Source organism: Ananas comosus, linkage group 20 (genome assembly GCF_001540865.1).
Source record: "Ananas comosus cultivar F153 linkage group 20, ASM154086v1, whole genome shotgun sequence".
In the NCBI taxonomy this organism is placed as follows: Eukaryota; Viridiplantae; Streptophyta; class Magnoliopsida; order Poales; family Bromeliaceae; genus Ananas; species Ananas comosus.
The window spans coordinates 9859691-9876927 of record NC_033640.1 but is presented as its reverse complement, the minus strand read 5'-3'; the positions used below and the strand labels follow the sequence as shown (position 1 = coordinate 9876927).

The window sequence follows — 17237 nt, the reverse complement described above, 5'->3', positions numbered from 1 at the left end:
GTGGCGCCTACATGATGGAAATAGAGTCAAATTTGCAATTATAAATTTGATAAAACTATTTATAAAAAAAAAATTGAAGGAGCCAAAGGTCAAAAAAGCCCTTCTTATATTTATAGGCTTTGTCACAATTTCAGGAAGAAACTTGAAAAAACACCCCTACTCATTGCGTATTTACATTTTACTATTCTGCAGTTTCATCTGCAGTTTCGTTGAGTTGTAAGAATCTCCAGTTAACAGTAGATCGGAAATGACAAGTGCAATCACAAACTCAACAAAACATTCCCATGAAAGGGTGCCACACAATTAAAGAATGATGATACAAATGAAAGAATGATTCATGTGGCGCATTAATATGATCTTCTTTATAGCATTTCGAATCACATTCTTTCCGATATAAGCTATATCGTTAATGTCCCTCAATCGATCGAGGGTGTTAAAAGTAGTGCACAGAAAGTCTATATAGAGAAGCTGCCAAAAAAAGAAAAACAGAATTTCGAATTTCTACTCCTGCTTCCCGAAAGGAAGAAGAATCGTAGGTGATACAGCTTGGTTTGTTATCCCATGTTAGCCCATGTTATGGAATGAAGAATGGGAGAGGAAACAAGTGTAACGTTTTCTTGCGAAAGGGCGAGTAGTTGGGCATCAGGGTTCTGCTTCGGATAAGAACGATGAGAGGCCAAATATTAGGAAAAGTACTCCACCGGAGAGCGCAACCTACAAATCAAAAGATCATCTGTGTTAAATTATAAAATTTAAGCATTTCTTTCTTTAGAGGTGTGTTGAGGGAATCAGACTTACCATCTTCTCAGATATTTGAGAAGCCAAGCTCTTCCCCCCCAGAACAGCTGCTGTAGTGCACAATGCTTGACCTCTACATTAATACAGTTTTATTCAGCTAAAACATAAAAGGAGTAAAAAATAAATAAATAAAAGAGAGAGAAATATGAAAGAAATGCGGGAGATGCAGGTCATACAAAATTCCCCCAAGAACGACTCCAAATGGGTTTTCATCAGTAGCCAAGCCAATTGTAGCAAGCTGAGAGGGTGGTAAGTCATCGTAAATATCGTTTTTCATCAATGGAGTATATCATAATATGCCAAAAATTGCACTAGTTTATGTAAACATCTTACCTGACTCTTATCACCCCATTCACCAAAGAATGTAACGGAAAATGCCTACAACAATAGAAAGGTAGAATATTTGAACTTTCTTATGATAAAACCTAAGTATAACAGTTTATTTTTCAGATCAAGATATTATGGCAGAGGCCCGCAAGTCTACGAGAGTTTACCTTCAGAAAGATAGGTGAGAAAAACTGGGTCAGAAATGATCTCTGTTGCTTCTTCAGATCATCATTACCCTGATGATGAAAATTGAATACAGTTATGGCTCTACAGAAGTAGCGGATAACGAAAACCCAGATATCATAGTGTAGGCAACTTTAGAGTAATGAAAAGCAATAAGGTGAAAAAAGCTCAACATGTTCTGCTTCGGGGTTACAAACTTACAATAACAAAAGCAAAAGAGTAACATATTCTTTCTAACTGACCTTAGAATTGCTTTTGGCTTCGCCTTTCTCCGCCTTCCAATCAGCATCCTGATCATTGACAACAGTTAGTCAGAGATAGATATATAAGATGAAATAATATTAAGAAACTATAGAACAATTTAGCCAACCAATTTTGCTTCTACTTCTGCCAACTCTTCAGCTTCCCTGTGAGCAACATACGTTAAAAGTATTAAGCAAGAGTGGCAAGGGTATGAAAGAAAAGACACAAACTTCTAGTAACTGATAAACATCTATCTACATACCCGTCTTCTTTGAAACCCTCCCATAATGACCAAAACCCAAATCCAAAGAATAGCACAGTCGTCACATGGTGCGCCCATTTGCGAGAAATCTGTTCCATTTGATAGTATCAATATCATAAATCACAGAACAGTGAAAAAAAAAAAAAAAAATCAAAAAATAACATGATTCTCACTCATGCTAACCGGATCTACTCAAGGAGTAGATAAAGCTGGTTGACTAAAAGAATCCCGATTAACAAAAATGCTAAAAGCCAGCATCAAAAGTCTAGTTAGATGCTTAAATGCCAAAAGAATAAAGTGGATTTTTCATAATTGGGATATCAAATCACAAATTGAAGAGAAAAGTATAGGATGCACTAACTCATAAAAATAGCCTAGTTAATTCACTTTCTCTAAAAACAATGTAAAGTTCGATTCTGTTATGCTTAGAGCAGAAAAATTGTTACTTTCTAGTATTCGAAAGGATATGAAGAAATATATTTTACTCCAGCTTTCCTACAAGTATCGAAACGCCAAGACACCTAGGAAACAACCAGCAGAGCCAGTGCGTATGCTCCCTTTTTTTAAAAAAGCAAATAGCAGCATTGAAACCAACTGTGTATATGAGTATCGAGTAGACCTTTTGTTCAGTAAGTTGGTAACTGACATAAACTTACCAGATTTGGTGCAGCCCAACCAAGAGAAGCAGAAAGAATGGTCATGACCTAGAATTCATCTTGCCACATGAATAAAAACAATAGATATATAATCTAAAGGGAAAATTTTAAAATAAACAACATCTGAGAACTCACAATTAATGCTGTTAGACAACCGGATAAGACAATCCTCCGTGGATGACGCATTGCCAATATCTAAAAAAGTGTGCAAAAGTCAGGTTAGAGGATACCATGCACAGATTGCCGTAAAAAAGCTGAACACATTTTTTCGAAGTTCAATTACAAACAAACCAAGTTAGATATATTTATCCTTTTACTGCTTAATACAAAATTACAAAAACAAACCAAATCGGAGTATATATAGAAAAAAACCCAGGATCTTGGAGAAATCCATTCTTGACAGGTGTGTGCTACAAGATAGGTAGATCATCATATACAAGACAAGTTTCAGATAAGTTATTTCGGAAGTGCAATAAGCATAGCAATACATGTTTGAAGTGCTTGCTTGCTTGGAGGAACAATTAGAAAGCAAGAATCACTGCCCTTAACCATGATTTATGACATACAACTAGCCAAAGGAAACCAATCTAGAGGTTCTCTTTCCATGCATGAAGTTTGTGGAAGTAATAAACGTGGAGAGAAGAAACTGTGTCAAACTCTAAGTAGATAAGTTGAATAAAGAAAAGACAGATAGCTATTTCCACATGTTTTTGAACCTTGCTGATGGATCTACTGAGGAGCCTTGTGAAAGAAACTAGCAAATAAACATGCTTTGACGAGTCTGAGAACCAGTGCAAACTAGAAATTCACAATAAAATGCTCAAAATGGAGGTAAAATTATGTCAAACCAGCTTACGGCGTTGCAATTTGCTCACTAACTGTGCGATTTATGTAATCACATAAGTAATTCTTTCATAGAAACATCAATTATGTCATGATACGGAGTGAATTCTACGGATGCATTTGTCACAACTCTTTCCACTGTCTGCTTCTATTCTGAAAACCAAATTATTTGATTTTTTGTTTCCATCGCAAACAGTCCTTGTTACTCGAGTTATTTGGGATCCACAGAAATGAAAAGAAGGAAAGTATGACTATTAGAAATTTTGACCAACCAACCACCCAACCACCCAACCAAAAGTCTAAAAGTTAATTCATGTTTGACCCCAGTTTTGCTTCTGCTTTAAGTTGTAGCATTTGGTAAACAGAAAAGTCCGAGCTTTTGCTTTGGCAGTAATTGAGAAGACAAAAAATGTGATTTTGAGCCCAGAAGTAAGAGATCCACTAATTCACTAATTCTGCTGCAGAGAGAAGCAATTGAGGGGACCTAAACATGTTTCTTCTCACAAGCGCCACTAAAACAGCTATCAAACAAACATATATAGTTGAGCAACAGGAATTGATACCTAATGGCTCATCTTTTCAATTCCCCAAATCTTTAAATCCAAACACATTACAAACTATGCTCTCCAAAAAAAAAAAAACAAAAAAAAAAGCCAAATTTGCACTACAAAAGCTGCATATCCCGTGCAATCTAATTAAAATCAAACTCGAAACAAAAGAAACAACAAATGAGCCCTAAAATCATCTAAGAAATGATCCTCCCCACTATATTCAGCTCTTTTTTTTTGCGAAAAAAAAAGGCGATATTTTGATCCAAAAATTAGTAAGCACGCTAATCTCCATACCCTTACATTTCTCCCACAAATTAAAAATAATATTAAACAAAAAAGAGAGAGAGAGAGAGAGGGAGCGAATTACCGCGGCGGTGAAAAAGGTTTTGTCTCCAATCTCGGACAACACGGTCATCGCAAGCGACTTCGTAAATCCCTAAACCATAAATTAAGCACCAAAATTATTCAATTCGAATCAAACCAAAACCAAAAACTAAATCCCGAAGCCCCGAATCCACCCCCAAAGTTCTGACGCAAATCACCTCGACCAGCGACAACCCCATGCTTCCGAATCCCTAATCCACCGATCGACGAAGCTGAATCCAAAAACACGAACAAGAAGAAGAATAAGAGTTCGCAAATGGAGAAGAGATCGAGGAAGAAGAAGAAGAAGAAGAAGAAGGGGATTCGATCACGAGAGAGAGAGAGAGAGAGAGAGAGAGAGAGAGAGAGGGGGAGGGAGGGATCGATGGACTCACGAGTTGGACTCGGCGCGACTCGGCTCGCGACTCGGCGCGTCGCGAGCCCAACGAGGGAGGAGACTCTGACTCGGAAGGGAACGCACGTTTTGCGATGGCGTGTGTGTATGCGTGTACTTAAAGCGCTCCGTGTGCACCGCCCGTGGGCCCCACAATGCGGGTCCCGTGCACCGGGTTCATCCGTACATCCTATGTACCTCATCAATCCACACCAATCAGGGAATTTTTTTTTTCTGGTTTATCTTAATTTGAAATTTAAAAATTGCTAAGGTCGATTCAATGACGTGGAATAAGAAAGTCAACTCCCAAATTTCTATATTTTAATTAATTCTAGTCATCAAATTAATTTTTTTTTGACCATGTTGTCGCCTAACTAACGAGCGTTGTTGTAGATTTTTATAATATTACTTATATGTATTATTGATGCATAGACATTATAATAAAAAAAAAATTTGAAGAAATTAATGTACTTATTTTAAGAATGTCATATTAAATTACCAACAAATTTTTCCATAATATAAAAAAATTAGAGGATTTAAAATATTCTCCTAACATATATTTTAAGGTCTTATAATTTGATAAAAGATGAAAGATGGAATTATAGACCATTTTGATTTGATTATCTAAATTTTTAAAATTTTAATTTTACTATTTAATTTTTTAATTTATTTAATATGAGTTAGTTAACGACATTTTGATTTCACGATTTGAGCACATTGTTTATCTTTATAGGTTTAGTTAGTGTATTTTACGTAATTTTTATAGCTATAAATTTAATTAAAGTAATTGATTAGTTTATATTTTTTAAAATTAAAGAATCGTTGACTAGGTTAAATTAAATAGACTAAACACCGGGTGTACACAAAATTTCTTAGTAAATTCCGTGCCTCGAAGAGCTCGACAAGTTTATCTCCGCCACAGCCATAAAAAATTAGCCGCACCACGTGCTTCCACACATAACAAACACCGAATTTAATATTTATTAATAATTAATAATTAGTAATGTTTCTTATTTTAAAATTAAAATATGGTGTGGATAGAGAAGATCTATAAAATTCAAGCCTTAAAGTATAAAAAAAAAAAAAATACATTTTTAAAAACTTTATTGTCTAAACATCTAATATTTCTCTCAAAATCATTTATAAATAAATTTTACGTACAATATATTTAATAAAGTATTAATAATTGCATCATCAATGAGTTCCAGTTTATTTATGGATTATATTGAGTGCAATTTTGTGCACAGAATTTTATTTTTTTGGCTCAAATTTATAATTTGGTGTGTCTATAAACAATAAAATTGTTCCCTTTATTTATTTATTTTTACTATTTTATTGTTTGTTACTAAACTACTATTTTTGTTATGTTCTTGTCCTTTTCTCTGTCGCTTGTGTAACATTTTGATTTGTAAAATCAAAATTATATTCCTTGACGACACGTGAATTCACTTATGTGAGTCCATATCCCACCAAACTCGGATCTCGAACCCGAACCGAATCGAAACTCGAATTTTAGTTATAAAATTCAGGAACTATTTACCTATCTAGCCTCTTTACAAAAAAATATTTCCCATCTAGTCTTCTTTTGAAAAATATTCCCCATCTAGCCTCATTTTCAAAGATTAAAGAAAAAAAAGAGAAATTAATACCTTTAATATATATTAAGGGGTTAAGTGGGGGAGATTATCTTTTTCTCTCTTCTTTTCCGAGATCCCTTCACACTCTCTAATTTTTGCGTAAAATTTATCTCATATCGATTTATTTCAAAATAAAAAATTTTCATATGACGCATCAACCAATTCTAATCTTTTTATATTTTGATGGAAATATTATATATGGTTCGGAAGGAGTTGATTATAATGGTCCTGATCCAAAAACTATTTGGATTTCTCGTATTTTAGGTTTTAATACATTAAAACATGAAATTTATAGGCCGAATGGAATCAAGATTATTTTGATATAAAAATTAATGGGAGAGGAGAGAGAAAAAGATAATCTCCCCCACTTAACCCCTTAATATATATTAAATGAATTAATTTCTCTTTTTTTCTCTAATTTTTGAAATGAGACTAGATGGAGAATATTTTTCAAAAGGAGGCTAGATAGGGAATATTTTTTTGTAAAGAGGCTAGATAGGTAAATAGTTCAAAATTCAGTAACATTAAAATACTTTTGAAATGTACGGATACAATGAATGCCAATTGTACCAATGTACTATATTGAGGTAGTGCAATTAGATAGATTTTTAGAGTAATAATGAAGTGGCCTTGCTTTGTGGATTAGAATTCTTAGTTGTAGGTCCATTTAGAATAATATATCTTTGTTTTTAGATGCATATATTATCCTGGATTTGTTGTTGATGGGAGACTAAGATTAAAAAAAAATTAAATTAGATTAGTGATCAATATTGTCAAAGGTTTTGCCCCTAATTCAAAAGCATAAGCCCACTTTGTATATAAAACAAAATTTAAGTTCATATTTAATCGAAGATTAGTATTCTTAACACGTCTGCTCCGTCTATGTCAAATTCTAGTTTAAGCTAATTGAGAATCAAATGAAACCGAGTCGAAGGAACCGGTTGATAACGGAACGAAACAAGTTTAAACATGATTGAACCAAAAAGTACTGTGTTGGAAAGAAAGGAGTGCGTCGAACTCTAATACCATATTAAAAGACTCGGCTCAAATTCAAAAGGTTAAGCTATTAACGAATATACCTTTTATACCATATATACAAGACAGAATTCTAATATGTCTAATGCAAGTCGAAAACAAATATAATCACTAATCACAATATTTTAAGCATTACTGGTCAAACAAGGTAACACACTTGTTTAAAGAAGCATATCAAGTCACTAACTTCTAAATACTTGTGACGACAAGTACTTCAAAATGTATTTATCAGCTGAGCTCAGTAGGATATTTGTTTTATATTTTAGGTTAGTTTTTACTCATTCAATGATCACTATCCTAAGAATTGTCCTAGGGTTAATTTTTTAATGCGTTACATTAAGGAGTGAGCAAAGAAAGAGTAGTTGATTTGTATTCAACTTAGACAACCAACATGGTAGAGCAAAAAAAAATTTCTTTTTCTTTCTCTTTTTAAATAAATAATAATTGGAATAATTTAGTTAAAATATGATTTAACTACATCATATTTCTTCTTTGCTCACACTGTCAACTGCAGTTACGTCAGTAGAAAATTTAATAGGAGTTAATTTCATACAGGTCCCTACAAATATAGTGTGAATTATAAATATATTTCTACGAAGTTTAATTTTCATATGTTGTCTCTATAAAAGTTTTGATGTTTTCAAATATGTTCTTACCGTTAGGATCCATTAGTAAAAATTAGTTAACCATAATCGTAGTTAATTAATGAGGTGAATTGACTTTTTTACCCCTTTTCAATTCATAGTTGGAATTTTTGGAGGAATATATTTGTGATGGCAAAAAGGTCATTTCACTTATAAAATAAACAGTTTGAAAACATCATGACTTTTGTAGGGATAATATATGAAAGTTGAACTTTGTAGGGATATATTTGTAAATCACTATGTTTGTAGGGACCTATATGAAATTAACCCATTTAATAAACTCAACGATTTGAAGCGATCCGGCCCAACTTACAATTCCGGCCCGGTTTGGTTCTGTTGAAGCCCAACTCGAAGACCAATAGGGCTAATTGAGGCCCAATTTCGACGAACACCCTCTCTCTCTCTCTCTCTCTCTCACGCGAGAGGACGCGGCGTTTCATCATCTCCAAAACCTCTGCACTTCTCTTTGTCCTTAAACCCTAATCCTAACCCACCATCAATGGCGGCGCTTAGAACCCTAACGACCGCTCGGAGCTCCTCCGCGTCCTCCTCGTCGCCGTCGTCTCCATCCCTCTCCCTCTCCCTCTTCCTCCTCCTCCTCCGGTGCCGCCGCTTCTCCGCCTCCTCTCCGGCGGCGGCGGCGGCGCCTCCTACGCCGACGCCGTTCATGGCACAGTACCTGGTGGATCGCGTAGGATTCCCCCCCGACAAGGCCCTCTACGCCGCGTCCCGCTCCCTCTCCGGCCTCTCCTCCCCGGCCCGACCCGACGCCGTCGTCTCCTTCCTCCGCGGCAGCGCCTCCCTCTCTCCTCCCCAGATNTAAGTGGTATACGATTAATTACCTGTTTTTAAGATACCCGTCGCACGGGTTTGATTAATCAAACCCGTGCGACGGCCTACCCGCGGCGTACCGCGTCCACGGTGCGCCGCGGGTAGGTGGTGACGAGAGGGTCATTACCCCTCTCGTCACCTTGAAAGACCCACGTGGACCACGTAGATATGGTCCAAGCTAATTAATTAAGGTGCCTCGTCGTACGGTAGCAAGAGAAGGAAGGTTGCTCGCATGCAACGACGGATTGACGTTGGCGGCGGAGGGACGGTTTCTCGACCAATTGCCTGAGCGGTTCGGATTCTTCGAAGCAACGGCATAAAGGAATTTGGTTAGAGTTTCTATACTTCTCTAATTTGGTCTTCTCGGTTTTACGAAAAGCTTTTTCTGGTATTTTCTTGGAGTTTTTGTTGGAACAAGAAAGGTGGAATTCACCATAAGGTTCTTGGTTTTTTATCCGGAGAAGACATACGGTGTAAGCTTGTACTTTTATTTCTTCATATAGTGGAATACATCTCTCTCGCTCTCCCCGTGGACGTAGGCAATTGCCGAACCACGTAAATCTTGGTTTCTTCTTTCTGCATTTATTTCTTTTACCGTTCGGTCGATTTTCTCTATTTTTCGTGCATCTTTGTTGGTAGCACATGACGGACGATCCATCCGGTTCCCAACACAATACAAAATTTTTGTATTGGACACAGTGAATGTCCAATACAAATAATTGGACACGGTGAATGGTTCACCGTGTCTAATACAAATACCTCCAACTTAGCCATTGTTGGGGTATTTGTATTGGACACGGTGAATGATTCACCGTGTCCATTACAAAAATCTTGTATTGAATACGGTGAATGGTTCACCGTATTCAACTTAAACATCTGGGTCCGTCCTGGCCGCGTGGCGCTGGCGTGGCGCTGGCGTGGCAGGGGCAGGGCTATTTTTGCAAATAATTTTTAGACGGGATTATTTTTGCAAATAAAATTTGTCAGGGGGCTATTTGCAAAAAAAACCCCCTTTTATACCATATATACAAGACAGAATTCTAATATGTCTAATGCAAGTCGAAAACAAATATAATCACTAATCACAATATTTTAAGCATTACTGGTCAAACAAGGTAACACACTTGTTTAAAGAAGCACGTCATGTCACTAACTCCTAAATACTTGTAACGACAAGTACTTCAAAATGTATTTATCTGCTTAGCTCAGTAGGATATTTGTTTTATATTTTAGGTTAGTTTAAGAAATGTCCTAGGGTTAATTTTTTAATGCGTTACATTAAGGAGTGAGCAAAGAAAGAGTGGTTGATTTGTATTCAACTTAGACAACCAACATGGTAGAGCAAAAGAAAAAAAATCCTTTTTCTTTCTCTTTTTAAATAAATAATAATTGGAATAATTTAGTTAAAATATGATTTAACTAAGGCTTAGTTTGGTATTAAGGTCTATTTGACCCTATTAAATGAAGTTGGAGTAAAAATATATAGGGAAATGGTTCTGCGTTATTTGATGGGAGTGCAGGAATGCAAAATTACTTACTAAAACATATAGGATATTTTTTTATTGGATTTTTTTATTTTACTGGACGTAACGCAATTTCTCCGCAATTCCAAACGAAACTGAAGTTACGTCGGTAAAAAAATTAATATACTCGATGATTTTAAGCGATCCAGCCCAACCTACAATTCCGGCCCGGTTTGGTTCGGTTGCAGCCCAACTCACATTCAAAGGCCAATGGGCCTAATCGAGGTCCAATTTCGACGAACACCTTTTCCCTCTCGCTCGCTCTCGCGAGGGGCGGCGCTTCATCATCCCCAAAGCCTCTCCACATCTCTTTTGTCCTTAAACCCTAATCCGAACCCACCATCAATGGCGGTGCTTAGAACCCTAACGACCGCTCGGAGCTCCTCCGCGTCCTCCCCGTCGCCGTCGTCTCAATTCCTCTCCCTCTTCCTCCTCCTCCTCCGGTGCCGCCGCTTCTCCGCCTCCTCTCCGGCGGCGGCGGCGCCTCCTCCTACGCCGACGCCGTTCATGGCACAGTACCTGGTGGATCGCGTCGGATTCCCCCCCGACAAGGCCCTCTACGCCGCGTCCCGCTTCCTCTCCGGCCTCTCCTCCCCGGCCCGACCCGACGCCGTCGTCTCCTTCCTCCGCGGGAGCGCCTCCCTCTCCCCTCCCCAGATCCTCCGCTTCGTCCGCTGCCGCCCCTCCATCCTCGCCGCCGACGTCCCCTCCAACCTCCTCCCCAAGCTCTCCCTCTTCCGCTCGCTCCTCCCCGGCGCCGGCGCCGGCGCCGGAGCCGCAGAAGCCCCCAGCGAGCTCGCGGCGCTCGTCACCGCGTGCGCCTCCGCCTTCGGCTACAGCGCCGCGCGCCTCGCCCGCTCCCTCGCCTTCCTCCGCGACCTCTATGGCGGCGACGACTGCGGGGTCGTCTTCGCCCTCCGCCGCTGCCCCCGCCTCCTCTCCAACGACCCCGACCGCGTCCTCTCCCTCAACCTCGCCGCCGTCCGCGACCTCTACGGCGGCGGCCGCGACCCTCTGCCGCTCATCAAGAGGGCCCCCGTCCTCCTCACCAGCTCCCCGGAGCGCATCGCGCTCCTTTTCCGCGCCGCCGAGGAGGTGATCGGGGTCGGCCCCGAATCCGACTTGTTCCCTGACGCCATCGGCGCCGTTGCCCCGTTAAGCCCCGAGGCCTTCTCCAACAGGGTCGGGATGCTTCGATCCTACGGCTTCGAAAACACCGATCTTCAACTCCTGTCCCGGCACTCCCCAATGACGTTTCGGCTTAAGGATCACGACCTCAAAGCGAAGCTCGATTTCTTCACTGGAACTGTCGGGTTCACCCCCAGAGACATTCTATCAAACAATTGGCAGATAAACTTCAGCCTGGATGGGAGGCTAAGGCCGCGGTACAATCTGGTGAGGGGGTTGCAATCCAAAGGATTGGTGCCTCAAGATGTCAATTTCACAAAAGTTTTCATTATGGCTGTGGAGAGATTCAACCAGGAGTATGTGCACAAGTTCGTGACGAGCGAGGGTTCTAACCTTGTTCGGTCTTACATGAGTAGCCCAGCGTTTAGGAAGGAAATGCCTGAGAACGGTTCTGGTTCTTCACACTCCGAGTAGCAAAATTCGATCTTTGAAGTAGAATGTTTGTCTATTTTGAAGTCTTAATTATTGGTAATTTTCGAGATTGTGCTTTCCAACTGCACAAGGTAATTAATCTTATGAACCCAGGTACTTGTCTCAATAACAAACTTTATTAGTCGTGGCGAGCTCTCCCATTCTCGATTAACACCGCGATCCAGATTTTTCTACATTTTTTATTTTCCATTTCATCAGCTCCGTAGCAAAAATCTACCAGAAATTGACAAAAAAATTCTAGAGAGTTACACTCTACTTAAAACACGTTTCTTCTGATTAGTTGAACATCTGAATGTTGTTTTTTTTTTGTTCTTGCTTCCAAATTTGGAGGAATGTAGCTTCCTATAACTTAGAATTTGAGGAGGGAAGTAGAAGCTTTGGAAAGACATATGTCTTGTCAAGTGTTCTTTTGTTATGCAACTTGTGCTAGATGTAAAAAAGTTGCAACTCACGCTATCGATTGATGGGCCGCTGTAATTTGCCATATATGCATCTCTAGCACTTCTCTATATTCGCTCTATTCACATATTGAAAGAAGCTTCAATGAAGTTGAGGATTGCGACCATAAATCAGTTATGTTTATCCTATTCGATCTTTTTGAGTCTTTGCCAATCATGTTTAACATTGATGTGTATATGATTTATGTTCTGAAAATCCTTCATTTGATTCCATACCTCAGTACTAAACTCTTGGTTATATCTCTTGCGCATTTTCTATTGACATAAAAATGTACAGACCTTACTTGAACTGTAGTGCGGTTTGAAGCATGTAGGTGAACTTTAAGAGATTTAATTTTACTACCTAACTTTACCCTGTGTGTAAAATTTTTGACAGAATTTTGCATAATCTAATGAGATATTTTATTACTTGACAAAATATTCCATCAATTGTATAATCTGCAAAAATATTGTAACATTGGAAAGTAAAAGCGAAGATTTAAAGTTCAGGCACCATTCAAATACCCTGTAGTTTGGGTACAGACTGTACAATTTTATCGTCTATTTAGGTGCATATAATTCCCCTCAGTATTTCTCATATCCAGTTGCTTGCCTTTCAGCAGGCTCCATTTACAGTACGAAACTTTGATTAGGAGAAGCCAAGGACTTGTAGCATAATGTGAGCCTTTACTGCATAACCTCTCCATTAAAAGGTGCTGTTCTTGTATTCATCTCCTTTTCAGTTTTCATTATTCTTACCTCTGTTTTTCTCTATGTAGAACTTTGTTATCGTCTTTGGTTAAAATCCAAAGAATTGACCTGTAAGACAAAAGTACATAACTACATTTGTACCTTTGCTATGGTAATTTTCGAAGCTTCTATTTAAGGTAAAATACTTGAGTTACTGCAGGAAAAAGATTCCTCCCCCCTTCAATTGCCTTGCATGGTTGGATTGTACAGAAACCATTTGCAGGGGGGAACGATCAGTGCCATGGGCTTTAAATGGCACGATTGCGACTGATAACAATTTTAATGGGGCCGAGACAGAAGTGCTTCTCTTACCTTGCCTGAGTTGTTGGTCCAGTCCTTTGGACCAGTCATGGAAAAATCAGAGTAGAAGCTTTTTTAACATGTTACTAAAAGATTGCATGTGCAGTGAGGCATATTGAATTTATTAGGGTGGGGACATAATTATGACGGTCATTTTGCAATATTTACAACTAGAAATTGGTCAATAAGTTTTCATGATCCGATGACCGATGTAGGAGTAAAGAGAAATATTTGGACAATGCTATGTTTGGGAAGATTAGATGCTGTGACCCGAAGGATGCATCTAGTTTTCTATATCATCTGCATTCATGAGGAAAAAGTTGCTGGGAGATAATGTGCATATCCACACGCCATTTGTTTGTACAATGATTTTAGAGATATTTATACATTAGAAAAAAAATTCTTATAAACGTTTCTTCTTTTTCCCAAACATGAAGTAAAGAAGTAAGAAAGAAATTGTTTGGGGACATTTAATAGGTAGCTAGAAATAATTTGAGTGCAATGTATAGTTCCCATGCTGTAAATTGAATAGAAATTGAGAAATCAAGCTGTACAGAGGCATAGTTTTATTTTATATCTAGCTGATTACTTTCCATATTTGCCCTCTATGTTTTCTTCGAATGACATTCGATCATATAGATCTAACTTGCTTGAGTTACTATGTACTTTTCCATTTTTCCAATTTTGTTGAGCATTCTTATATTTTACTGACGGAAGTACTAAAATCAATGATTTCTTTTTATCTTTCAGTTTTTTTAATTATTTGCAGCTGAATCATTAGATGGTACCTGGGCTAAAATCAGGACAGGCATAAGATCAAAATATGTTAGTCAGAATGTATTATTACATATAGTCGCAATATTTTGAGGTTCTAATCGATATATGCTTAAAACCGTGCATGCTGTGATGAAAGAGAGCTAGTTATTGTCCGAGAAGCAAATTTTTTTTTCTATTCGTTTTGTGGGTTCTTTTAGACTGTAAATGACGAAATAAGAGAAAATTGATCAGTACAGATGATATTATGTATGTCTTATACATGAATAAGTTTAGAGAACACATACGCCACCAATTTGTGGTGAAGTTTTCTTTCAATCATTCTGTACTTACTAATGTCTCCATGAAAATAGATGGTGCAACTTACAGCAAACCTAAGAGAAAGTTTCCGGTAGATGGATGAATCATGGTGACTTATTGAGAATTTGCGATTGGTATTTTAAGCGAGTAAAAACACAAATTTCTTCACATTATTATTCATGTCACTACAAACACAATTCATGGAAGGTAAGCTAATTATCACAGCAAGGACTATCAACTGGGTTGGTTTTTTTTTTTTTTTTTCGTTTGTCCCTCCTCTGTTCTTTGTTCTGCGTTCTCAGAATCCTTCTACTTTATGCTCTTCCTGTTCCTTCTTTTTTTTTTTTTAAAAATCTTTTTTCTCTACAGAGGGAAGCTGCTACAGATCGAATTCTACTCGGACAACTTTAACTTGGTGAGGATTCCTAGTCAAAATGGCTTTTTAGTCGAGCTGGAGTTGAACTTTTAAAAAGGTGGTAGTAGAGTGAAGAAGGGGGCTTAGAACACTGATGGACAATCCGAGGGAGAAGATGAGTTCACCAAGTTGAGAATGCTACTCCAATAGATCTTGTTCTCCCCTCCTTCGCCGTTGCTGCTCCCTCCATTCGCACTGTTGGAATCGCCGCAACCGTCTGACGAATTCTGGTCGTCAGAATTATCAAGCACCAAGTAAGTGAACCCCCCAGCGCCAAGATCTGCGCACGAAGAAGATCCTGTCACCGCACTGGAGGAATATTCCTGAAGCCACGTTCCGTCCCTGCTGAAGCCAGTGTCGAACATTTGATATGGCTGCTTCGATAAGCACTTCCACTCTGCGGCCTCTCCTTCCAAGATGCTTCCGCTGCCGCTACCGTTGCTCCCCTCAAAGATTGTGATGGGGGGGAACAGATTCTCCGAGAAGCTCAGGGTCGATGTGGGGGACTCGAGGTCGACCGTCGATCCACTCGGACCAGCGGCACCAGTCGGTTTCACCTGCCAGAAGCTGTGATAATGCCCGAGAAGCGGCAGCATGGTACGAGCAGATGCTGCGGTGGCGGTGGCGGTGGCGGTGGCGGTGGCGGCGACGGCGCGGAGTTTGGACTCCCGTGCGAGGCGGGCCTCGGCTTCGAGGCGCGCGCTCTCCCATTGGGCGATGTGGCTGAGGTTGGCGACCGTCTTGGAGTGGTCTGAGGCGGCGGCGGCAGGGGAGAGGGCATCACTCTTGGGCTTGTGGGTGAGCGGGTCGATCCCCATCTTGGCGAGCCGCTTCTTGAGGTGGGTGTTCCAGTAGTTCTTGATCTCGTTATCTGTTCTCTTCGGGAGATGTGTTGCTATAGCTGACCACCTGAATCAGGAATTAGGCATTTGAATTAATTCAACACCAAAATTCTATGTACTGAATCAGTGTTAATTCTACTACAAATTCCTTATATTTTCCACATTTTGTGGCAAATGCAGATAATAAGATGTGGACCAAAATTAAATGAGACTAGGATCGAGCTGTAATTGTGTGGAGGAACTCTCAGGTCCTTGAAAAAAGAAGCAACTAAACAAATCAAACAATAAAATTACACTAGAATTCATCAATTCATGGACCTGAAAAACATCAGTGTAAAACATGCAGCAAAAATTAAGCCACAATTTTACAAAAACCACCCATAGATCAGCAAATAATTGAAATTTTAAAGTAAAAAATTTTGCACCTCAACTTAATCAAAGTGAAAATGATGTGATGGGATCTGCATTTACTGCTTGTCCTTAGTTGCAAATAATAAGATGTATAGTCACCTGTTGCCAAGAAGAGCATGGAGTTGAATTATAGTTTGCTCCTCCTGTATGCTGAATTTTCCTCTCTTTATATCAGGCCTTAGATAATTTGTCCACCTCAATCTACAACTCTTTCCACACCTCTGCAACCCTAAAAAAGAGATGAAAAAAAAAAAAAAAAAGAAAAGAAAAAAAGAGCACCAATCTAATCAAACTACTAAGAAAGATCAAGAATTCAAAATCCAATTGACAAGACTAGGAAAATTCTCGTGCCGTGCCGTGCCGTGCCGATACTCACCAGCTTTTGCTGGCAATGCGCGCCAGCACCCGTGGCCGTGCTCCTCGATGTAGGCGAGGAGCTTCTGATCCTCCTCCGGCGTCCACGGGCCTTTCTTCAGGCCCACTTTCTCGCAACACGGCGACCGGCCCATTTTCCGACTCCGGTACTAGCAGTAGTTGCTCAAAGGTCTCAGACCCCTACTAAAGCTTCTGTTGACATGCACAAGGGTGAAGTGATCATAGCATCTGCATTGAGTTGAAATAAAATGGCTCAAAGAGAGAGAGAGAGAGAGAGAGAGAGAGAGAGAGAGGAATGGTGAGCAGCATAAATAGCAGTGATGTAAATTTCTTGGGGGGTTTCATGACCAAAATACCCCCCTCCCCCCCTACTTGATAGAAGTATTCGGGGTACAGTTACGTGCACATAAAATTATAGCATCTGTACGGTTTAAAGAGGAGAGTTGTCGTGAGACGTAAGTATTCTAAATTCTGTATCTTAGTACTTTTAAACAATACAAAAATCAAATGACTCAGATGCCATTCTTCGTTCGAATGCTTGAACAATTTTAAAGCCATTCGAGTTCCGAGTCACTCGACTTTCATATGATTAAATATTTTCTAAAATGGAGATATGTGTAAGTTTTAAAATGTTAAGTTGCAGGGGCATAATAGAGAAATCGGACAACGAATTGGGCCCACATTCACGGGGCCCCCAACAAGAGTCCATCATCACCATCCAAA

At 39.3% G+C, this 17237-nt stretch overlaps 3 protein-coding genes across 5 annotated transcripts; 1 reads left to right on the top strand and 2 right to left on the bottom strand.

The window, feature by feature from the left end:
* LOC109725351 (GDT1-like protein 5) lies at positions 318-4706 on the bottom strand. Its single transcript, XM_020254507.1, has 13 exons — positions 4622-4706; positions 4406-4459; positions 4231-4299; positions 2605-2664; positions 2470-2517; positions 1814-1902; positions 1679-1715; positions 1551-1598; positions 1293-1361; positions 1132-1176; positions 975-1036; positions 799-871; positions 318-714 (listed from the first exon to the last, which is right to left on the bottom strand). Exons 2-13 carry the CDS (start codon positions 4424-4426, stop codon positions 643-645), a joined length of 693 nt encoding a protein of 230 aa, XP_020110096.1. The 5' UTR covers positions 4427-4459; positions 4622-4706; the 3' UTR covers positions 318-642.
* LOC109725532 lies at positions 8355-14977 on the top strand. Of its 3 annotated transcripts, none has more exons than XM_020254753.1 (3): positions 10494-11981; positions 12971-13060; positions 14841-14977. In XM_020254753.1, exon 1 carries the CDS (start codon positions 10501-10503, stop codon positions 11890-11892), a length of 1392 nt encoding a protein of 463 aa, XP_020110342.1. In that variant the 5' UTR covers positions 10494-10500; the 3' UTR covers positions 11893-11981; positions 12971-13060; positions 14841-14977. The 3 variants fall into 3 exon arrangements, with proteins under 3 accessions (XP_020110343.1, XP_020110342.1, XP_020110340.1); XM_020254751.1 differs by having other exon boundaries at positions 12968-13060; XM_020254754.1 differs by lacking the exons at positions 12971-13060; positions 14841-14977 and adding an exon at positions 8355-8753 and having other exon boundaries at positions 10948-12083.
* LOC109725533 (myb-related protein Myb4-like) lies at positions 14609-16798 on the bottom strand. Its single transcript, XM_020254755.1, has 3 exons — positions 16516-16798; positions 16239-16368; positions 14609-15795 (listed from the first exon to the last, which is right to left on the bottom strand). Exons 1-3 carry the CDS (start codon positions 16646-16648, stop codon positions 14970-14972), a joined length of 1089 nt encoding a protein of 362 aa, XP_020110344.1. The 5' UTR covers positions 16649-16798; the 3' UTR covers positions 14609-14969.

Coding starts and splice junctions, on each gene's coding strand:
- LOC109725533 (XM_020254755.1), bottom strand. CDS start 16,648: ATGGGCCGGTCGCCGTGTTGCGAGAAAGTGGGCCTGAAGAAAGGCCCG. Junction 16,369..16,515: donor CGCATTGCCAGCAAAAGCTG/GTGAGTATCGGC, acceptor TCTCTTTTTTAG/GGTTGCAGAGGTGTGGAAAG. Junction 15,796..16,238: donor CATGCTCTTCTTGGCAACAG/GTGACTATACAT, acceptor TTCCTGATTCAG/GTGGTCAGCTATAGCAACAC.
- LOC109725532 (XM_020254753.1), top strand. CDS start 10,501: ATGGGCCTAATCGAGGTCCAATTTCGACGAACACCTTTTCCCTCTCGC.
- LOC109725351 (XM_020254507.1), bottom strand. CDS start 4,426: ATGGGGTTGTCGCTGGTCGAG. Junction 4,300..4,405: donor TGGGGTTGTCGCTGGTCGAG/GTGATTTGCGTC, acceptor TTTATGGTTTAG/GGATTTACGAAGTCGCTTGC. Junction 1,716..1,813: donor GAGGGTTTCAAAGAAGACGG/GTATGTAGATAG, acceptor TGTTGCTCACAG/GGAAGCTGAAGAGTTGGCAG.